The sequence below is a fragment of the Aristolochia californica genome, unplaced genomic scaffold, assembly GCF_029961685.1.
Source record: "Aristolochia californica isolate CCGP_79_NKW_82.1479 unplaced genomic scaffold, dmAriCali1.0.hap1 SCAF_16, whole genome shotgun sequence".
NCBI lineage: Eukaryota > Viridiplantae > Streptophyta > Magnoliopsida > Piperales > Aristolochiaceae > Aristolochia > Aristolochia californica.
Genome location: NW_027181837.1, coordinates 16,069,210 through 16,093,385, shown reverse-complemented (window position 1 = coordinate 16,093,385; position 24,176 = coordinate 16,069,210). Strand labels below are relative to the sequence as shown.

Here is a 24,176-nt window from a genome sequence, read left to right as displayed (position 1 = left end):
TCTAGTGAGGTGATGAACTGAGTCAGAAAATTATTGTTTACTGAATTCTGTCGCGCTAGCTTTTGTCCTTTCTTCTTTGCCCTCTACCTCCTGACTGGCTCTGTATCGAAAGGAAAGTCGGCTTCTTTCATTAGAAATCGTCTAATTCATGCAGGCGCAGCCAAGAAATATAAAACTACCTCGTCTCTGCACGACCATTGAAGATTTCTTAGGAAGCTGGTTTGACTCCGTTAGCTGTTTTTCTCTATAAATACCCATTAACGGCACACTTTTTTTTTTCTCATAGCAACAATCGAATTCCATCATCTCTCCTGTTCCTGAAGTTGGAGGATGGCTGCCTTTGCTCTTGTACTCGTCCTTTTGCTCACTGCTTCCTCTGTTTCTTTAGCATCCGATCCCAGCTCCCTACAAGACTTCTGCGTTGCCACGAAATCAGATGGTAATTATATGCTTTTGTTTGCTATCGTCATAATCTTCATTTCCAGACGAATATGCCTTTGCTGGTAATATATTACTGAATACTACGTTCTTGTTTTTTTCTTCAGTGCTGGTTAATGGGTTGGTCTGCAAGGACCCAAAGCTTGCTACAGCTGATGATTTCTTCTTCTCCGGACTTCACGTACCTCGCAACATATCAAACACAGTGGGTTCTACTGTCACCCCTGTTAACGTAGCACAGATTGCAGGACTGAACTCACTGGGCATCTCCATGGTTAGGATAGATTACGCACCCTATGGCCAGAATCCCCCCCATACTCATCCCCGAGCCACAGAGATTTTGACTGTCCTTGAAGGCTTTCTCCATGTTGGCTTCGTCACTTCCAACCCTGAAAATCGCTTGATCGCCAAGGTTCTCCAAAAGGGTGATGTCTTCATCTTCCCCGTTGGACTTGTCCACTTCCAGTTCAACGTCGGTAAGACCAACGCAGTCGCCATTGCCGCTCTGAGCAGCCAAAACCCAGGTGTGATCACCATCGCCAATGCTGTGTTCGGCTCCAACCCGCCGATTCCAGCTGATATCTTGGTTAAGGCCTTCCAAGTGGATAAGAAGATTGTGGGTTACCTCCAGTCACGGTTTTAAGATTAATTTTTTTGAGAAGTAGACACGATTTCAAATTGATCACCGAACCTGACCAGTTTCTTATTTGTGTTTTTTAATTCATTGTTCTGTGTTCTGTCATCGTTGCAGTATTGTTGGTTGCTCATTCTTGTTGTAATGAATGCTTTGGCCTTCTTTCATTTCTCTTTTTCTTCTTATTCATAAAACTAAGAATAGGGATTCAGAAGTAATCAATGGCGGTGTAGCCACTGTTCGAGTACACACGAACACGAATCGGCCAAGAATACATAGAGAATAAAGCAGATGACAAAACTGAGATCTTTACGAGACATAATTTGTGATTCTTTTTTATAAGGTTTCTTGCAATCAATTATACTCGACTAGGTATTGCTTAGAGTCTGTGAATTTTCGCTGAAACAATTTGGTGAGGATAAAATTCACCATATTCGCTTTTCACAAATTTGAGTCCTAATGACCTGTTTATGTTGTTACAAGAAATAAGTGAGAAAAAAAATATTTTTGACCAATTTTCCCATTAAAAATTTCTAAATTGAAGATCAAAGTCTCCTTGATTTTTTTTTTTTCATTTCGTTTTCTTAGTGAAATTTACTATCATTTATAATCATATTTTTTTGTTAGACAAGATGAGCTAGGTGAAAATTTTCCCATCTTCTAAAATCAACACGAATAAAAAAATATTTTGGTGAAATAAGAAAAATCATCTTTAATATTTTTCTATGATTTTTTTATGAAGCACAAACACACATTCCTAATAAGTAAAAATCGGAAAATCCATTACAAACCATGAACGAAAGTATTTTGGGAAGAACATGGAATATTGATTCCTTGTCATATTAATAATAAACTGCATGGGATTGGATAACCTTGAACAAGTCGAACAATTCCAGTTGGAACGAGAATCAAATTCTGCAGTCCCTTATTGATCTTCAATTATATTATCGAGTATAATAAGTATGAGATTTTTTCTCTGTGTATTGAACCTCTATGGTATTGCATCAGGGATGATTCGAGAGGATATGTAAGCTCACCTTGTTTATCCGCATCCGTTACAAGTTGGCAGCTGATCCATGTCTCGGATCTGAGCTTTGTGCATTGGATCGACCCGAGGTTGAGCACCGTGGACCCTGTACCATCGTATTGGGTAAGCCCACAATTCCTATGTTGGGGCTAGTTTTTGAAATCGGATTAGTGAGCCAACATGACTATTAGGGTGGAGTCTTGGTGGCTCGCCACCTACCTCTCGATGCTAATGAACTAGATATGGAAAATTCAATTAGGCATTTTTTTCAATGAATTTTTCAAAACGGAAGGAGAATTCATCATATTCTTTATCTCTTTCAAATGAATGCTTCAATTTAAAGCACGATGAAGATATAGCAAAACACATTTGTTGAGTACCTAGCCAATACTACCCAAAAGACCGGCCTGATAGGTAGCGAAAAACTAAGTACTTAACCCAGGACCATAACATCACATCCCACGTTCACGACCCGACGTCCACGACAGATTTTACCCACATAGCGATGAGGGGATAGCTGTTACATTATCACAGCATGGCCTACGTCCGGGTGACGTGATCACCTGCGATCGTGGGGAATCGAACTCGCAACGTAACACCCACTCTGATACCAAATGCTGATTATCTAGCCAATACTACTCAAAAGACCGGTCTGATAGGTAGCGGAAAGCCAAGTACTTAACCCATGACCATATCAATATTCATTTAAAACATATTATCCTTTAGGAAAAAATATGATTTTTTTAAATTATTTATGATAAAATAACAAGCAAAATGTTTGTATTAAGCCAAGTTATCTAATACATGAATTAATATGAGTGATAACAAACGAAATTTATATGGCAAAATATTAAATTAACTGAACGACAAAAGTAGGTTCAAACTAGACCTTGGGCTCTGATACCATGTGAAGCTAGTCCAAGGTTCACCCCAAAATGATCAGTCAAGTTCAGAAGTCTCTTTTTCAACTAATAGATATAAGATATTTAAACTTACTAATCCATGTATAACTATCCTTTTTACTATATTAAGATTAAAAAGGAGATTGTGGCTTGAGAAGGTTTCAACTCTGATGTAGTAAAATATTTTATAATTTGACTTTCAATAAAATTTGTTGAGGTCGAAGCCCAGAGATGTTTTTTGTTTATCAAAAGGGCAATCTCTTTGTTTTACTCTCAACCGGCGCTTACTCATGTTCTTCTGCTTGTAGAGAGAGTGAAAATGGTTAGCGTCTACCTTCTTTTTGTCCTCCTTGCCTTGGCTTCTCTTCTTACATTTGCATCAGGTCCAAGAATATTGCAGCATTTCTGTGTTACAGAACTTAACAGCACAAGTACTATAAATTAAATTATTTTTTTATCTTTCAACATGGATCCATTTTTTTAACCAACGGAGGTGATCAGTGTTAAGTACTAATTGAATTGTTTCTTACCTTCTCATGTAGTTTGAGAAAATGGGTTTGTCTGCAATGACCCCAAGTTCGCTATAACAAATGATTTCTTCTTTACTTTCAGAACCCCATTGAACGTTGTTGGTTTCATAGTGAGAATAGTGAATGTGAACCAAATTCCTGGTCTCAACAGTTTGGGCAGCTCCATGGTAAGGATCGGTTATGCGCCTTACAGCCAGAACCCTCCCCACATGCACCCATGAGCTACAGAGATTTCAGCCCTCCTAGAGGGCTCACTCTTCATGGGTTTTGTCAGCTCTAATCCTGCCAATAAGGAAGGTGATTCAAAAGGGTGATGTGTTCGTCTTCCAAGTCGGAGATATCTAACTTTGAGCAGCTATAACCTGGGGTGATCACCATTGCTAATGCTATTTTTGGGTCAAACCCGAAGATTTCAGCTGATATTCTATCTAGAGCTTTCTAGGTAGAGAAGAAGATTGTTGATCTTATATAGTCCAAGTTCTAAACGAGAAGATAGCCAGTGCTAGCTCTCTATATGTTTGAGTAATAAAATCCATAGTGATACCTTTGTACTGGTATAGAGGAAGGTTTAGCATTCATGTAGTAGCGACTTGACAAAGATGTTTCAATTGTGGTTCTTTTCTGTCGGTATTGTAATAATAGAAGTTCCTGAGAGTTCCTAAGAGTGTTTATTGTTCATTATTTTGAGACCCTTGAGTGTTTGATTCTGTCATTGTCTATCTTTACTAGTATTCACATGGAACTGTCAAATAGCCATGAATTCTTTCACCATGGAGTTCTTAGGGGAAAACAAAAAGGACAAAGTATTTAATTAATTCTTTGATTTACCACAAAAAAAGGAAACAAGAAAATGTTGATCCCTTGAGGTAATTGTTGGCTGAAAATTACCTTAGATCATAGTGAATTAGTGGGCTATACATAACACACACACACACACACACACACACACACACACACACACACACACATATATATATATAGATAGATATTATTTTGTTCAAGTAAAATCAACAATAGTTGGAATATCTATGTTCTTATGTTGCTAAATTGATTGTTGAAGGTACAAGTTCAAGTTACCAATATCACAACTCTGTTAAGTTAAAAAACTAATGATGACAATGTAAAGTGGTTGATCGATCAATTGCGTGTAACGATTATTTTTCTGTCAAAATGTGTCTTAGTGATCAATGGTATGATCGATCTATATATTCCCATTGGGTCTGATATTTTAAGTTCATTGATCAATGTACATGGTATGATCGATCAATTAGAATTCCCAATGGCAGTGCATAACAAGTATGGTTGATCAATGACCTTGTTGTGACCGATAATGTTTTATATCCCTGACTGACAAATTTTTGTATGATCGATTAGTCACTAAGGTTGATCAATTAAGCAACATCAATTTGCTTTACTTGCACAGTATTGATCAATCAGTCCAAATGGGTTGATTGATCAGTCACTAAGGTTGATCAATTAATCAATAAAAAATTACTTTACCTGGACAGTATTGATTGATCAGTCCAAATGGGTTGATCGATCATGCTTTATAGCACATATATTTTTGGCTTGTGCACTTCCAGTTGATTGATCATTGGCAAATGTTGATCGATCATTCTAATGCCAGTTCATCATGTGGATTTTTAAAGCATAAGAATTAATGATCCTAAGTGATTCTAACATGTATGAGATGTATGTAAGCATTTGTGAAAACATGTTTGAATGTAAAATATGTCCTAAAGCTCCAAATTTGTATTATACCTCTAGTTTTGGAAGAAATAGAATGCTCTCTTACATAGAATGAGTTTTTGACATTTCTAATTGATTCCTAAACTCTAGTGTTCAAATTTTCTTCATCTTCTAAGGGTGCTTCTTCAAAACTTCTTTGACATTCCAATGCTTGTGTCTATCCAATGCTTTAGACCTTGAAATTGATACCTCTTGAAGGAAAAGTATCTAAAATTGTTATCATCAAAATCAATAAGGGAGTCTACGTTTGGTCAACTCTTCAGAGGGCAATGTAGAAAGAAGAGAGGATAATTCCTCTCCTCCCTCCCGTCAAGCAATAGAGGAAGGGTCACACCCTTTGTCCACAACAAAAGGGAGAGGAGAGTGACCTCTTCATCAATGAAGAGAGAGAGAAGGGGAGAGGAGGCTACCCCTCCTGCCCTTCTTTCTTGGATAGAAGTGATAGTGTCGTGCCTCCTCTCCATTTGAGAGAAAATAGGGGGCATCATTGAAGAGAGAGAAGGGGAGGAGGAGGGAGCCCCCTATTTTTTGTATGGTAATCATTAAATTTTAAATTACTTCTTTACATCTAAGCTTGACGGAATCCATCAATTGTATTTGAAATTTGGTCATATATGGAGTTAGCAACATCTGACCATTGAATTTGAAAATACAACAAATAAGAAGGTCATATTAAAAAACTACCCAAATTGTTTATGAGAAAATAGCTATTATTCCCCCATGACCACCTAAAACTAAGTATCATGTTAGATGATGGAAGAGCCTGAAAGCTGAAAGCAAAGTCTAGTTTCATTTAGTTTCTCCTTTGTGCTTGGCCTTAATTGTAGGGGATTATTTTGACATAAATTTTTAAGATAGGATTTGTTAGTTGGATGTTTTGAACAATTGAACCATCACAAGGGTCTCCTTTCTCTCCTTACCTACAAGAAATCTTTGATGAACATCTCATGAAGAGGTGTCTACCTGCAGCTTGACTAAGCAGACCTGCCTATGTTGGAATCCCCACAGTAATTAGGCAAAAAGTATAACCACACAAATTAGAATTTGTGATAAAAATAACTCACCTACCTAAAAATCTGATAAAGGAGGGGTGGGGTGGGTGGCCTTCTCCCCCTCTCTCCGTTTTGTGTAATAGACAAAGTAGAGGAAAAGGAGACGACCCCACCCCTCTCCACCTTTTTTGGTGGATAGAAGGAGGTAGCCACAACCCTACCTTCCGTCTATAAGAGAGAGAGGAAGGCAGGAGGAGGTTTCTTAGTCTTTTTTACTAAAATATGTGTTTTTTATTTGTTTAATTCTATATTTTTAAAATTTTAATATTTTAAACCATCTAATGACTAGTCTATCCTCCAAATTTAGTGAATACGTTGACTGTATTTGAAAATATGGCAGTTAGCAAGGTCATATTTGAAATTAGCCAAAAAAACTCATTGGGATATAAGAAAGAAATGTTTTGTTCAGTTCAGCCTAGTTTAATGTAGCAATCCATGGCCTATATGAAGAAGGATTTAGAGGTCTAAGTCAAAACCAGAGTTTCTCTTGTCTTCATGGAAGATTTGAGTGAGAAGTGGAGGGTACTTGAGAAACTATTGGGATGAAGAAACTCTCCAACAGGTAAATTTAGAGGGTATATCAGGCATCATCCAATGTTTAATGGACATCCTCTTGAGATAAAGCCTTTGCGTGAAAACTAGGTGATTTGGGGAGAAAATAAAAGAGAAAAAGGATTTCTGGAAGAGGGGCAGATTTGTCTTGGCTGCCTTAGAATCCGAGCCAAAAATCCCCTTCCTATTTCTTTATAATCAGGTTTTAAGTTAAAATTTACAAAAGGACAAAAATGCCCCTCAATAATCAAAATTACATCTCCTAAAATATATGTCTAAATTGAATAAAAATTTAACTAGAGATAAAACAAGACATTCTCTATCTAATAGCATACTATGAAAGAAAAATATAATATTGAAAATATTAAAAATGACCAAAATACCCCTAACTTGTATTTTAACACTCCCCCTCAAACTGGAGAGTAGATATCAAACAATCCCAGTTTGTCACTAAAGGATACATGTTCATGTCTCCCCAAAGGCTTGGTAAATATATCTCCCAATTGGTCTAAAGACTTTACATAAAGAGTTACCACTTTCCCCTGCATAATTGCATGTCTAATGAAGTGGTAGTCAACCTCTATATGTTTTATTCTCTCATGGAATACATGGTTGCTGGCAATTAAAATGGTTGTCAGGTTATCACAATTCATAACCATAGGGTTAGGAAACATAAAACCAAACTCAAGAAGTACAGACTTAATCCACATAAACTCACTAATTGTATGAGCCATTACACTGGACCTAGCCACAACTGTTTGTTTCTTACTTTTCCAACTTATTAGGTTGCCTCCAACAAAACAACAGTAGCCTGATGTAGAACGTATGTTCATCTTACATCCAACATAATCAACATCAGAATACCCAAGTACATCAATTTTTCCATTATGAGTATACAGAAGATCTTTTCCAGGGGCACCCTTCAAGTACTTCAAAATCCTCTAAGCAGCTTCTAAATGGACTTTTTGAGGATTTTTCATGAACTGGCTCACAACTCCTACAACAAATGCAATATCTGGCCTGGTAACTATAGCATAGATCAGTTTACCTACTGACGATCGGTGTTGAGTTTTATCCTCGAGTGTAGGACCCTAGTGTCATGTAGATTATGATTAACTTCCATGGGGGTGTATATGGGTTTAACACCTAATAAACCATACTCCTGTAATATATCCAATATATATTTTCTCTGAGAAAGAACAATACCTCGCTTGCTACGAGCGACTTCAATGCCAAAGAAGTACTTGAGAGAGCCCAAATCCTTTTTGTCTAAAAATGTGTGGCCAGATATTGTTTAACTTTTGTAATACCATCAAGATCATCACCAGATAATACAATGTCATCTACGTAGACAACCAAAATCACCATACCAGTCTTCCTTTTTAAGTAGGAACATAGAATGATCACAATGACTCCTATAGAACCCGAATTATAATACCACATCACTAAATTTTTCAAACCAGGCCCATGGACTCGGTTTAAGTCCATAAATAGCCATCTACAGCTTACATACCTTTTTTGTCTCCCCTTGAGCTACATACCCAGGAGGTTGCTCCATATACACTTCCTCATGTAGATCACCATATAAAAAGACATTCTTTACATCGAGTTGAAAGAGAGGCAAACCCTTATTAATAGCCACATATATTAAGATACATACCGAAGTAAGTCGGGCTATAGGAGAGAATGTCTCAAAGATATCAACTCCAAAAGTCTGCGTATATCCTTTCGCTACCAACCAAGTTTTGTATCGGTTAATAGAGCTATCAACATTATATTTAATAGTATAAACCCAACGACACCCCCACAATAACTACTCCTGCAGGTGGATCACATAGATGCTATGTTTTCTGAGACAGTAAAGCACTCATCTCATCATCCATAGAATGTTTCCATTCTAGAGAGCACAAGGCTTCCTGCACTGAACGAGGTATATGGGAAGTAGACAATGACATAGCAAAGGACTTGAAGGATGGGGAAAAAAATCAAGTGACACATATTTGGATATCGGATGAGAAGTACAAGATTGTTTACCTTTTCGTAGACTAATAGGCAATGAGGAATTTGGTGGATCATGAGAAGAGAGCTCTGTAGAGGTAACTGTTGGAGGCACTACAGGAGTACAAGAGTGATGGCTGTAAACACAAAGAAGCAATGAAGAACTCGATGACGTTTGTACATCCAAAACTATAACAGGAATAAGACTGTCTGAAAGAGATTCAAGTGATACAGGAAGCTCAATAGATGATGAAAAATATGGAGTATGTTCAAAGGTCACATCAGCTTACACATATGCTTTCTATCGAAGATGATCATAACATTTGTACCCTTTTTTTTACGAGAATATCCCAAAAAAACACATTTGATAGACCGAGGTAACAACTTATCAACCGAAGTTTCAAGCATATAAACAAAATAGGTACATCCAAAAATACGAGGAACCACACCAAACAATTTACAATTGGGTTTTAAAACCTGAAGAGGAACTTGACCACTCAAAACAGATGAGGGCACACTATTAACCAAGTAGCACGAAGTTAAAACCGCATCTCCCCAAAAAGATTTAGGAACATCCATATGCAATAATAGTGTCCTTGTAACCTCAAGGAGATGTCTATTTTTACATTCAGCCACCCCATTTTGTTGTGGTGTATAAGGGCAATATGTTTGATGGGTAATACCATGAGATGCACAAAATACTAAAAATTTATAGTTAAGATATTCCAAACCATTGTCAGTATGAAGTACGTGAACACATGCACCAAATTGATATTTTTTTCTTTGAAAAAATTGAGGAATACATCAAATACTTTGGACTTCTCCTGTAGGAGATACTCTCAAGTGACTTTACTGAAATCATCAATGAACGGCACAAAATACTTAAAACCAAATGGGCTAGGAACCCGACATGGACCCCATGCATTAGAGTGGACTAATTCAAACAACTTGGTGCTTTGACTAGAACTAATTGGAAAACAGGAGCGATGATGATTTCTCAGTTGACATTATTCGCAATCGAATGAAATATCGACTGGTAGAAAAGGAAAAAACTGACACAACTTAGCTAGTGAGGGATGTCACAAGCGCAGATGTCACAAGTAAGAAGAATCTACAATAGTGAAACGGATACATCATCCAGCATGTAGAGCCCTCTCTTCTCATGTCCTGAACCAATCGTCCTCTTCGTCTACAAGTCTTGGAAAACACAAAAAGTAGGATAAAAGGTTACTGAACGGTTTAAGGATTTAGTTATAAGATTCACTGACAAGAAATTAACTAGAAACTTTGATACAAATAAAATAGAATCTAAAGATATTTGTGGAGTAGTGCGAACTATACCCTCCCCCTGAATGGGAGAGGTGGATCCATGAGCTAAAGTAACTCGACGATATGAATGAGATGGACTAATGGAGTGAAATAGAGAGGGCATACCTGACAAGTGTGTAGAGGCTCTTGAATCAATGATCTAAGAGGGGGAATGAGACACATTTAGTGCATCATACCTGTACTAGCCATCGTGGCACTCGCTGAGGAAGGAGGAGTCTCTGTAGTCTGAGAAGCAGTAGATGAAGTAGTCAATTGACCCAGTCGCTGTAATAACTGTTGAATTTCCTCGTAGGATCCCCAGTGTGTGAGTGTGCGTCCTTATTTGTGACTATAGAGTTGGCCCAGGTAGGTTTACCAAATTTGTCCCAGTATTTCTCAGAAATATGATTAGTCCTACCACAATAAACATATTTTTGATTCCCCCGATCATTTCGGTCACAAGCACAGGTTGTATAAGAGCAACATCTACCTCTATTATTACCACCATGAAACTAACCATTGGGCTTACCAGTAGAAGATTGAAGGTTAAGAGCAACTGCTTCTGGGAGGGCTCCACCTAATTCATTCTTATTTATAATTGCACCTTCAGCTCGAAGAACTCTATGAAAAGCTTGTTCAAGAGTGGTTACATCCTCATTGACCAACAATTGGACTCTAATAACATCATACCCATGCCCCAAACCATCCAAAAATTGGGCTACTTGAATCTAATTTTCTTTCTTACATTCGTAGTAAAAAGATGAAATATACTAATCTCCTGTAGTACTGCCCTAATCTCAGTGAAATAATTTGTCACTGATCTACCTCCACGCTTCATACTATAAAACTTCATATATAACTCATAGATCCTTGATAAATTACTTTCTGTAGATAAAATGGAAGCCAATGTAGTCCACATTGCCTTAATAATACTGCAACTCAAAATTTGATCATTAAATCTGGATTCCATACCATTGACCAACCAGGTCATTACCAAATTATCTTCTGCCACCCAATCTTCAGTAACAGGTACCGCGGGATCATCATTTATATATTTTCCCATTCTTCTGGTCCTTAAATACATCAAAACTGATCTAGACCAATTTACATAATTGGATCTATTCAACCGGATCGTGGTTATCTGAATAGACTGAGAGAATTTCACATCTGAGTTCTCTGCAGTCCTTTGGACATCAACCCGTGTGTTAGAATCAACCATTAAATATCACCAAACACCACAATTTAGTACACTAGAGTGTCAATTAACCAAAGGGAAGCATTTTTCCCAAAATTCAATTTTGCATAGTCAAGTGGGTCCCACACCGAATTCAATTAAGTCAATGCAATACCCAATACATTCAATTTAGAACCAATAGTGATTAATTCTAGCAAATGAAATCATAAATCAATAAAAGAATGACCTAATTGCAAGAAATCAAGATGGTGTAGGCTATATGGATGATGACGCAAGTATTAGGTTGATTATGCAGGCAGATTTGAATTTTTTTCTCAAATTGGGATTATCAAATACTTCTAAATCCCAACATTTAGTCAAATAGAAATTGTAATCATTAATAGCCATACTATAAGAGAAAAATGTAATATTAAAAATATTCTCTATCTAATAGCCATACTATAAGAGAAAAATGTAATATTAAAAATATAAAAATAACCAAAATACCCCTAAACTTATATTTTAACAGTGAAAAAAATAGATGAACCTCGAGATTTATTAAAAAAGAGAGGAAAGGTGGAAAACTTTAAAAGGAAAGGAAATGAAAAGGGAAGAATAACAAGAAAAGAAAACTGAGAAAAGTAAAAAAGAAGAAATTTGGAAAAGAAACCTAAAAATGGCTCTTAGAAAAAGCTATAAACTCCGAAGAAAAAGTGTAACTTTCCCTGAATCCTCAACAAGGAACCGCATGGATATAGATCTAATATATGAAAGTAGTGTGAATCCAAAATCAGACATGAATGCATCATATGTGGAGAGCTTAGACTAATGGCAAACTCAATCAATTGGATATAGAGGAGGTCACATTGACAAGAGTTCAAGGGTAATCTATAATTTAATGAAATATATTAAGAAATCTCCAAATGTATATTGAAACTTATATATTAAGAATTGGATGTTGAGCATTCCATTGGTTTTTATTAAAACCAACTTTAATTACAAATCTCAAGTGCACAAATCATTATTCTTGATATTTAGGTTGGCTCTCGATTAAAAGAAAATTTGCAACCTGACTTTAGAAGTCTAATCCTTGAAATTTTACAAATCTGAGAAATCTATGAAAAGATCTGTTCAATGTGATACGATATCAAGATTATGTCATCAAACGTTACAAGACTGACAACAACGAATTGAAAGTACTTGTCAAAGATATCCACATCTAAGACGTCATAGAGATTGATACAGAAGACCGAGTTGGAGATTAGGTTCTACGCAACTAATATCTTCTAGTTTTACAAAGCAGCTTTCGTGGTGAAGAAGATGACAAGAAACAGCAGAAAAGCAGAAAACAATAACTCGACGTAGACTGTGGGTCTGGCAACACCACGAATTAGTCTAACGACTGTGATCAGCCACCCACTCACCGGACAACCTGCTGTCACTCAGCCATGACGTTCTTACCCATTTGCAAAAGCATTCAAGAAAGCGACTACGGAAATCGCCCATTACCCTTTACTGGGTCGGATTGTATTAAAAAACAGTGGCTTTCCTGAATCAAGAAGCTCAAGGAGAGCCAAAATCCACCACCGAAGCAATCTTTTGGCAAATCTGACTACATAAGCTTTTGGCCACAATCCACACCAAAGAAGGCTCACCTTCACTATGTAGTTTTCCTTCTTCATTCGCCTTAAATTATCATCAATCTTTTACTAGATTAAAAGGTAAATAGCAACTTCATCGTGGAAGCCTAGAAAGTCCAGTTGATCATATTTAGTGAAACAAAAGACACGGAAAAGACATCAAAGTAAATAATTAGTCTTAAGGCACGTATGCATCTAGTTTACTCCATCTCCATCATTGCAATAAGAAAAAGATAACATGATAATCAGAACCACCATCTTAACAGAGTTTGTTCATTTTCTATTTTTTTGGCTTTTTGAATAGCATTACTGGTTTAATCTCTACTAAATATCAATTTATTCATGACTCCTCACTCAAGCAGGAAGACCCCGTTCTAGTTGTGTATCACATCAGAGAAAGGGTCTCTGTAGAATCATCAATTAGTATATAGGTGACTTCCTTTCATCTTCAACAGCTTATGCTTCACTAAATGCTTACCTAATAATGAAATACATTTCAGGTGAGATTAGACCCAGAGCCTGATAGTCACATAAATTTATCCCTATAAGTGCAGCAGATAGTTTGCATCACTTTCATTCTTTTTAACAAGTTGGTTTCATGCCACTCACTTACCCCTTAAATTGATGTAGAAGAACATCTGCTCAGAAGGATCAAGTAGAATGAACTGGAAATTCCAGCAAATAATGTATGCCACAATCTTATCAGTAACAAATACTAAACCCAACCTAATATTAACACCAGAAAATAAATAAGAGAATTTAAAGTTCATATCATAACATAGTTAATTTGATAAATTTGTGTGATAACTTTACAAAGAGTTAGTGAAGCTGTGATAACTTCTGCAAGCATATCAAACTAAAAGCAGATTTTTTTTAACTCACCAAGCTGTCCGTAAGTACATGATATCGGCACGTACTAAACCACTTAGAAGGTGTTATCTATACAAAAATTTAACATCACCTTGATCATCATTAAAGCCTTGTTCTAACTATGTTAGGATCAAGCTGGTTTAAACAGAAACTTTCTCGAAATACTCTGTTTCTACCACCAGATCCTTTTTTTTCAATATTTTTTTCAAATGGTGAGATTTTATTGAGAACAAAAGCAAAGTACCACTGGAACCTTGATTTCTTTAACTCCTACACAATGAAATGAGACTACCATTGTGCTTACAACTGTTTCATATATAACCACGCTGGACAAGCAAAACAAAAATAAAAATAAAAATATAAAGCACACCTCACTGACAGGCAAAACAAAGATATCTTCAAGTAAAAAACAAGGACAAAACTCACTTCAAGCCTTCCCCACCCAAAAGAAAAAACAGAATAAAGCAAAAAAGGCCAGCAAACATATACAGAGGAACTCCATGCTATGCATCTGGAACCACAGAAAGTAAACGAAGGTCAAAGGCACCTCCACAGGTTCACAAGCAAATCTGGCTAACAGAATCAACCAAATAAAAGATACCTTCAATGAAAGATCATTACATAGATATGGGGAATGATCTTGATCAGTGATACAGTAATATATAATAAATAAATGGAAAATGATGCCTTCAGCACGAGAGACCACTACATTGAGGAGCCCAAGTATACACCAGATTCAACTTCCACATTGTTGATCCAAGAAGATGGTCCATAGAAGTAAACAATTTCCTCAACGAATGGAATTAGTAACTTAAAATATAGCATTTGGAGTAGCATTCAAACTCAATGGATTCTTGATGGATACTCTTGAAGCAAACTTGAAATTAGTGCTTTGCATCTCGATGAACTAGCTCTAACCACCCTTTAGCCATTTCAAATGTCAAATGCCTAGCCAATACAACCCAAAAGATCGGTCTGTTAAGTGCGGAAAACCAAGTATCTAACCCAGGCAGACCAGGGGCGGACGGAACCTAACCCAGGTGGACCGGAACCACCTAGCTCTGACACCCACCATTCCCGTTCCCTACCGCTTCCGCCGGGATTCGAATGCGGAATGTGGTCCCTAGCTCTGATACCATGTCAAACGCCTAACCAATACAACCAAAAGACTGGTCTGTTAAGTACGGAAAACCAAATACCTAACCCATCAAGGGTGGACGGAACCTAACTCAGGTGGACTGGAACCACCTAGCTCTGACACCCACCGTTCCCGTTCCCGTTCCCTACCGCTTCACCCGGGATTCGAAGGCGAAACGTGGTGCCTAACTCTGATACCATGTCAAACGCCTAGCCAATACAACTCAACAGACCGGTCTGTTGAGTTGTATTGGCTAGTCGTTTGACATGACCGGTTTGTTAAGTGCGGAAAGCCAAGTACCTAACCCAGGTGGACCAGGGGTGGACGGAACCACCTAGCTCTGACACCCAACGTTTCCCTTCCCATTCCCTACCGCTTCTACGGGGATTCGAACGCGGAACATGGTGCCCAACTCTGCTACCATGTCAAACACCTAGCCAATACAACCCAAAAGACTGATCTGTTAAGTGCAGAAAGCCAAGTACCTAACCCAGGTGGACCAGGGGCAGATGGAACCTACCCCAAGTGGACTGGAACCACCTAGCTCTGACATAAAAAACAAAGAAAAAAAAAAAACCATTTAAAATTTATCGAATGGATGATATCAGATAACCATTGGTGACCATCGGGCAAGCTTTAAAATCCAAACAGAAGTTTCACACATCAGCATAAAGATGTTGCCATATGAAAAGTAAGATGGAATTGGTAAGGGTTTATTTTGTGGGCGTTATCCCAAAGCTTTTCTTGGCCCCAAAAATCCATTTTCAATCTAAGATTACCACTTTTTTCATATTTTTCCTTTTTCTGAACATCCCTTATGATTCATAATCACAATATAAATAAAGGTTAATCAAGTATGCGACAAGTAAATTCCACAATTTAGGCCGATGAAATCAGCCTCCATCTTCCACACGATTCCGTTATAGCAAAAGTTAAAATGATTTAAGTCGGCACATCCACGTACTATACCTATCATAGATATATGATGCAATAAAATTGCCTCCCATTTGCAATAAGATGTACAATCGGAAATTACTACTCTCATCAATAAGAGCTTTAATCAACCCTGCAGAAAATAACTCTATTGACAATCATCAATAGCACACGCACATGATTAAAACTACTAGGCAACAAGCACAACTGCTACTGAGTTTGTAAGATCAAGAGGATAGGCATAAAGAGTGCCTTTGATTAGAAAAAAGCCACAAGATGACAGAAGAGAGAGAGCAGGTTTAAAACAATTGGATCTTATCTGATCTGGAAATGCTTGAAACTGCTATTCCCGGGGAGAACTATAGGCATCCTCCCACTCTGGTCTGCTTGTCGGCAATGATCTTTACGGCTGGAGCTTTCTCCATGAGTATCAGTTGATGAACTCTTCCTGCGTCGCTCATTATGGCCTGCTAAACGCCTGCGGCAGCTCCTCTTTGCTTCGTCGAATTCCGATAACTCATGGAACCTTCAGAAAATTGTAAAACATAATTATACTAAAAAAACAGATCCGAACTATACTTTGTAAATACTTACTTAGCCAAAACCAAGAGTTTCGCCACCTTTACTAACAAATCTTAGGGAGCATTGAACAACGGGTTAATTACAAAAAAAAAAAAAAAAAAAAGTCTGAAGCTTGAACATCCGCTGTTGACGCTGGAGATAAAAACAGAAAAAAAAACCAAGTGAATGCAAGACGGAAAGCATCAGAATTGACTTTGGCCAAACAGCATATACAGTCATCAGTAGGATCTTTGAGGGGAAAAAAATGATATCAACCGTAGATACTCCGTGTGACATCCGGTAACAATTGACACAAGAACATTCCCTGGCGGAAATGAACAGTAGAAAGACAAAAGAACTTGAGCACTTTCTAGTAGTTTGAGCCGTTCACTTAGATAAGCTCCGATCTTTTCAAACCGAACAAATTATGAACATAAACGAACTTCGCACTACTCTTTTCCGTTAAAACTTTGCTACACTAGCATAAGAGACGTGGGGAAGAGGAGCCGCCGCAAAACTTAAAGCAACAAATTCACCGAAACCGTACTAGAAGCAAGTGAAATTGAAATGATCCACCTCTGTAACGAAGTTCAGGCTTTTGAGAGAGAGAATTTCCGGTTGCAACTACCTGCTGCATTGCTGACAGAAGCGCTGCCGAAGACCGCCGACGAGAACGACAGGCGCCTTAGAGTGGTGCTCGCAGACTTTGTGCCTCCGGTGGTAGCGTTTCGCCTCGGACAGATCAACAGCGCACTTCTCGGCCTGGCAGGCGGGCGCGCTCAGCTGCTGGGCCCCACCGCCTCCGGCAGACTTCTTGCCATGTGGGGACACCGCCGCGCCGACGTGTCTCTTCCTCTTATCGTCCTCCGCCGCCTCCTCCTCGTCAGCGTCGTCATCCAACACCTTGGGCTTCTCCGCCTCCATCCCTTCCCCTTCTCTTTTCCTTCTCTCCATGGGCAGCCCAGAAAATTAGAGCAGCAGGAGCAGACGGAAATAGTGAAGAGAGAAGAATGAAAAGAGAGAAGGAAAGAGAAAGAGAGGAAAAAGGGAGCGGTAGAAATTTAGGGTGAGAAGAGGAAGTGAGGTGAAAAGGAGGAGGGGCGTGTGAGGACCACAAAGCTCCATTTCTTCCTTTTCCACCACTGGCAGTACACTACGCCCCAACAACACCACCATCAACAACAAACATATTAGAGTTTAGATAGAGAGAGAAAACTCCACGGTAAACACCTACCTTTGTTTCTTAACAGTCATGGTACAGTTGAAGCACAGAGAAAATATATAATTTTTCTCCCTCTATATAATTGACGGAGTTGCGACTACGAGTACACCAATCGCTAAAACCTAGAAGCTGTCTGCACCAATCGCACAGACCCAAATATTTGTCTACACCAATCATCTGAAAAGCCCCAGCTTCTTCCTCAACAGTGATCTTTACAATCTTTTAACCAGAAAAATAAAAAAAAACTAAAAATTATAAGTAAGGGAGAAGAAAGGATTTTCCATTTACCATGTACGTGTATTGCTTTTGTAGGATACCAGCATTTACCTGCTAATTCTTATTGAAAACCGGGTTACAAATTGATGTTATTTGTCTGCCTTTTACAAACGGTCCAACAGAGCTTAGCCATAACAAAAGTAACAGTCGAACAGATGCTCTGTTTTGATGGCGAGTACAAAGCAAGACCAGACCCTTTCCGAAATCATTGTTTTGCTTTATAGTGTTCCAAGTTTCAGCATCAAAATTGAACTGAATCGACCGCTCCCACAACGAAAACCTGTCAAATTTTGTGGAGAAAATCAATCCTTATTCCAGCTGAACTACAGCTAAACAAGTAAATAAGGGAAAACGATCGCTTGTCTCTGAATTTCAACAGAAAGAAACAAAAATTGCTCAAAATTTGAAAGACCATACTTCGGTTTTTTTGTATTTTTTCTGTCTACGATAAATTCTTGACGTATAATCTCCCTGGACGCAGAAGAGATCAAGAGCATGAATAAGGAACCCCCGTGAGGGCGACGAGGGCTGGGCTACCATTTCCCTTCCACCAAGTGTTTTTCTGCGGCAACACGTGCTTCGTACGCTTTTATCTGGTCCGGATTAAAAAACAGAACCTCCGACCGGCGTGGTCCGCAGCCGGTTCAGTAACTTTTGATTCCAAAAGCGCGGGACCCACACTCTGCCTGAAGCGGGTCGTACTCGTCCGGCCTATTTCGTGTAACGCATAAAATGTGGGCCCATCGTGATGAATAATTGCGGTCCCACTAGAATAGTACTACTGCCAGCTTTTCTTTTTGGCCTAGCTTTTTCGCCGTGGTCCGTGGAAGTGGTACAATGTGCGTGAGCCTTTCGGATCGAAGCAAAGTATCACTTGATCATTGAGCAACACTCTTCAAGGTGGGCCCGCATCTGTTATGAAAGCGGAAGAGGTAAAATCCGACGGTTATCCCGTATGTGACTTTAACCAAAAAAAACCTATTGACGGGAGACCGGAAAATATTAGTCGAGTGTGTTCACACTAAAACGGGTTACACAACACGTGAATAAGTCTCCGTCATGGAATCATTTTTATCTATCACTTCTAGTAGAGGTGTATCACTTTATCCGTAAGTGTACCCGTCCATAGCACAATATTGGAGAATGTTACGGGTATCAGATTTTGGCAAATCTGGCACCCGTTAGATGTAGACAACTTATAATTTGAATGGTGAATTGATGTTTATAGAAAATGATGGGAAATGGTAATTTATAAGCGATATCATAAGGTCTTCCATTAGTACATCGATTGAAGATGGGGTCTAGAACTATTTGTTGTACTCGACCAATCACATGGTTCGAGGTTAATGGAGTTTAAGCTCATAAGACTCATTCAAACATGACTAGGTGACCCAAGTCAAGGGAGTTCATGAGAGCAAGACCTATGGTCAACCCAATAGTAAAATCATGTTGGTCTCCATTATTGTGATGATAACAAAAAGCATAACTTGAAAGTGTGTTATTAATAGTGTTATTAGTGTATTTTATACATATGTTTTCTAACACGAATATTATAAGATGTATGGCAAAAGTTCAAGACAAAAAAATGGATAATCAAGTTGCTAAGTCAAGACCTGAAGTAAAAACACATTGGAGATTGTTGTTGAAATGAAAAACTTATACCAACAAGATGTTTGAACGACTTGAAAACTTAAAGTCAAATTCAAATAGAAAATCTCAAAAATTTTAACTTTGTAAGTAGATAGTCAACCAAACTTTGATTTATACGGACAATTATGTTATGGAGTTTTAGAACATGAGATATTACAAAACCATATTTTACTGATGGTATATAAATATTTTATAATTGAAAAAAAACCCCTTAGAATAGCCTATATCAAGCTTAAATGTCAAAATAGTGAACCGGTATATTGTATAATCAATCTATTTAAATGGGCTTGATCGATATGTAGACTGGTAAAAAATATAAAACATGATAGATCATACTTTATTGACTTATAGATTATACAAAACCCTACATAGCCAATCATATAAAATATGATTGATCAATCAGAATAGATTTGATTGATCAATGAGTTTTTTGAAAGGTTAAAAACTCATTGATTAATGTCATAATCGATCAATATGCCTAAGGAACATAAAAAGTATAGATGTTATACATGGTTGATAGATCATAACACCTTTCTCAACTTTTTGTGAATGAAAAAGTTATAAATAGGCATTGAAACTCACAAGGGACTAAGAACTAAGCATTTATTGGCAATTCAAAGCATTCAAAAAACTTTTTCAATTCATATAAACTCTCTTTGAGAAAAAAAAAAAAAACAATTTTATCTCAAAATCATTTCATTCTCTTTCAAATGAATTAGCATTGCTAGTTTTGTATCTCCTGTTCAAAATGGTGTACGTTTTTTTTTTGTTTGTGTATTTTTCGAATGATCTTTTAAGAGGTGTTCTAGAACCTCCATCTAGAAGGAGAGAGTATTGTAGAATCATAATCTAGTTTGTACGATCTTTTAGAGAAAATTTGACTTGGGCGGAGATTAGACATTCTCTTTAAGAAGGGTTTTTGGACAGTGACTACGGTTAGGGAAACCACGAAAACAAAAATATTATTATCTCTTATAGGGTCTAATTGTTAATTATTTATCCTATTTTATTTTTATACACTCACAGCTTAAATTTTAATTTAAAATTTTCAATTCACCTAGCCACATGGGCACATGCATAGCTTTGAGGGAATGAAACGGTGTTCAATATAAAGCACCACACCAAGTCGCATATTAACGACTGATACCTGACCTTGACGCTTGATAGTGCTCGAGTGCAAAACTCGCCGTCAAGATGTTTGCTGAAATGCGTCACCAGGCTCCACTTCAGGCGAGCGTGGTACCTTTGGTATCATTTCATGCAGCAAGCATCCATGCAGAGCCCACAACCTTTTCAGTAAAGGCATCTCGGGACAAATGATCCAGAGGACAGAGGGTCGTTGGCCTGTTGTCTCTTTCTGCGACATGTCAGATCTATTGCTCTTGCCTCCGACCCCATTACCCAGCTTCCCCTGTAATCAATCTCTGAATTCTCCGCCGCTGGAGCTCAGTTTAAACCGAGGAACTGAAGCTGTATATGTCTTGGTGAAGAAGGCGGAAGAGTGGGAACTGGAAAGCTGATTCGATAAGGACATTGAACCGTATTCGATGAGAGTCGTCTTTTCTGTCGTGCCTCCAGATTACGGATTGTTCATTGGGCACGACTGGTAGGAAGGAATAGCCACAGCGGCGCTGTGTTTTCTGTCCGCTGCTTGTTTCGTTTTCATCACGTGGGTGGATGCGGGCGGGTGGGTGGGTGGGTGAACCCGTGAATTGTGACGTGAGGTTCCCTTCGGCACGGTACATAAACGCATAATGCATTCACTTTTTATCTTCTTCTTTCTTCCCGGTGACGCTTTTGCCTGCTCAGGTCACCGTCGTCAAGTGCTGTCCCAGATGCGAAACCGATACGCCGGAGTATTCCAAAGTGACACTTGTTACATGACTCGGGTCTCTCTTGGCTTGGAATTTGTTGAACAGAAAATTAAAGACTACTGAGTAACATTTTCTTTTCATTGAAACTTCACCTGTTTTGTAAGGCATCTTAGGCCACCAAGAAGTAGGACCATGTATGAACTTGATGTCACACCATCATATAATATTGTACATATACGGTGGTAATTGGAACTTTAGCCTATTAACCTAATTACCTCTTGATTTCACTTTCATTGATCTTAGGAATCGACTTGATTTTTATGTAAGATATGTGACTCTTTTGGAGTAGGAAACATTGGATAAAACTTTATTTGATGCATCTAGCCACTTTAGAGAAATCATATTTTCTATATAGTTTAGAGGTTCTACTCCTAAGAGAAACTCATCCCAAGGATAACATCATAATTTTGAGAGAAATCAAAAAAATTGAGAATTTATTGATTTTATTCAAAATTATGGATATTCTAATTCCCATAAAGGATTTGACAAATAACTATTTTGAAATTATTTTTATTTTTCAAAAATATCTCATTTAAAACTTTATTGGAGTTGGGGCCAGTGGACCATACTATTGTCTGTCATGTCTGGGATCAAACTCAGTTGTTGGGGGACACTACATTTAACTAGAGTTTGAGTTTGAGATAAAGAAAGAATCCTAATTAGAGTCAGATAGGTTGATGGGCTCTTGAGCTCCATACAAACACTCACTGAGGAGGTCACATTAATTACCCCATCTGCTAAGAAAGATACCTACCATCAAAGAGTTGTCGCCAAAGAGGATTGTTGGACTTCAAGCAATAGAAAAATTTCTGCAAAGAGATAACTCTTTTAACAATTTTAATTTTTTAAAATCCAGAAATGGTTGTTAATTATAGAAAAGTCAAAATTAATATATGGAACAACATAATAAACGTGCATCTACATGAAAAAGATACAAATACTTGGCATATGAGGCTATTTATTTGGAATCTGATAGTTGTTGTTGTTGTTATCGTTATAACAATTAAAACTCATTATCTTATATTATTATGCATGGTACTCATAGTTGGGTATCATAAATAAATCCTTAAAATTTCGATATAACATGTTGATACGTATTGTATATCAGTGCAATATGGAGTAGGCATTGGGTAAATATACAATAAAATTTTAAACTTAATATGTATGTATTTATTGTTGTTGTATCTCACACTTAACAGATAAGATAGTAGATTACATGCCCGATGAAAGATAAAACACCACCAATCACAACAAATCATGTGTCATAGATGTTGGGAACTGAGTATTTGAAGTATAGAAGAAAAAAACAAGCAAAAACCTCACTTTCGAATTCCCAATATAAATGTAGACACCTAGTATGCGGATGTCCCTACTACATTTGAATAGTGCTACCTAAAAATATGCAAAAGTGAATTTCAAGCTTTGATTTGAGCAAAATAAGTCTTTTGGTAATAGTTCAAACCAAGAATTTTTAATATTTATCCATGATTTTTTGTTAAGGATTTGTGTGCTTTTCAAACAGACAAAAAGTTTCTTTTTAGTTCAATTATGAAGCTTGTTAACAACAAAAGAGGACTCTCTAAAGCAAACTCATACCTTCAAATCATTTTTAGAAATTGGACGAGTCTTTATTTTTAAATCTTTGTCTAAGCTTAGATATGACTCATAACTAATATTTGGGTGTTGCAAATTTGATTTTTAGTTTCAAGTCAAGTCAATTTGCATGAACTTGAGATGTTATGACAATAGAAGCACACATAAGACTAGGGTGTAAATTATATTTGTTTTCAAAATTGTTGTCTCAACTTATCAAGAGACACAAAGTGTAGTGAAAATTGTTAGTAAATCTTATATTGTCATGGGACTAGCCTTGTGTAAATTTATCTCAACTCATATCATGCTTAAAACTTGTGTGATTATGGTTAAGTTGTCGTGTAGTGAGTTATATATTCATCGGTTAAAAGTATTTGTTGCCTTTTGGTGTTGCCAAAAATCCTTTTGTAGACTTAAGTTTGGGTCTAGGCTTATGTGACCTAGTTGAGCTTATGTAAGTCTCTTCTATGGGCAATTGATGCAATTGGTCTTTGTGGCCTCATTGTTGTTAGTATTGTTTATCAATTTTACAAGTGGTTTTAACTCCAACATATGAAGACATTTTGGAAGTGGATTAGCAACCTGAGTTCGAGTTTTCAACTATTAAAAAAATCATTGTATAAATTGAGGGTTAATTGAATGTATATTTGCTTATATTAGAAGTTTTAGTATATTTTTCAGGGAAAAGTCCTTAGAAATTAAGTCGATCAAAAAGTTTTAAACTTTGAAATTGTCGGTATAAACATGTCCCCTTTAATACTCAATTGTGACTGGTGTAAGAATAGCTTTTTTGTTACATCATTTACAACATATTTGGTTTGTGATTGTTTAATTAAAGGGACCTCCCCCTCTTTCTTCATGAGGAGTGCCACCCCTTCTATCATCTATAGGGATCAAGAAGCCCCTCCTAGAGTACATAGAGGGACAAGCGCCCCCTCCCTATTTTGTTCTCTATTTGAATAAAGGAGCAAAGGTGAGGAAGGAGCCACCCTCCCATCTTTTCTACTCCAAGAGGGGCTAACTCCCCCTCCCATCGACGATGAAAGGAGAGGTAG

The 24,176-nt window shown here is 37.5% G+C and overlaps 2 protein-coding genes across 2 annotated transcripts; one reads left to right on the top strand and one right to left on the bottom strand.

The window, feature by feature from the left end:
* Nucleotides 1-330: 330 nt before the first annotated feature.
* Nucleotides 331-1,081, top strand: LOC137953004 (putative germin-like protein 2-1). The gene is made up of 2 exons (XM_068800172.1): nt 331-439; nt 546-1,081. The coding sequence occupies exons 1-2, from the start codon at nt 331-333 to the stop codon at nt 1,079-1,081; spliced, it is 645 nt and encodes a 214-aa protein (XP_068656273.1).
* Nucleotides 1,082-16,183: 15,102 nt separating this feature from the next.
* On the bottom strand, nt 16,184-17,549 carry LOC137953118 (squamosa promoter-binding protein 1). The gene is made up of 2 exons (XM_068800349.1): nt 17,135-17,549; nt 16,184-16,471 (listed from the first exon to the last, which is right to left on the bottom strand). Exons 1-2 carry the CDS (start codon nt 17,458-17,460, stop codon nt 16,261-16,263), a joined length of 537 nt encoding a protein of 178 aa, XP_068656450.1. The 5' UTR covers nt 17,461-17,549; the 3' UTR covers nt 16,184-16,260.
* Nucleotides 17,550-24,176: the final 6,627 nt, after the last annotated feature.

Coding starts and splice junctions, on each gene's coding strand:
- LOC137953118 (XM_068800349.1), bottom strand. CDS start 17,460: ATGGAGAGAAGGAAAAGAGAAGGGGAAGGGATGGAGGCGGAGAAGCCC. Junction 16,472..17,134: donor TTCTGTCAGCAATGCAGCAG/GTAGTTGCAACC, acceptor AATTTTCTGAAG/GTTCCATGAGTTATCGGAAT.
- LOC137953004 (XM_068800172.1), top strand. CDS start 331: ATGGCTGCCTTTGCTCTTGTACTCGTCCTTTTGCTCACTGCTTCCTCT. Junction 440..545: donor CGTTGCCACGAAATCAGATG/GTAATTATATGC, acceptor TTTTTTCTTCAG/TGCTGGTTAATGGGTTGGTC.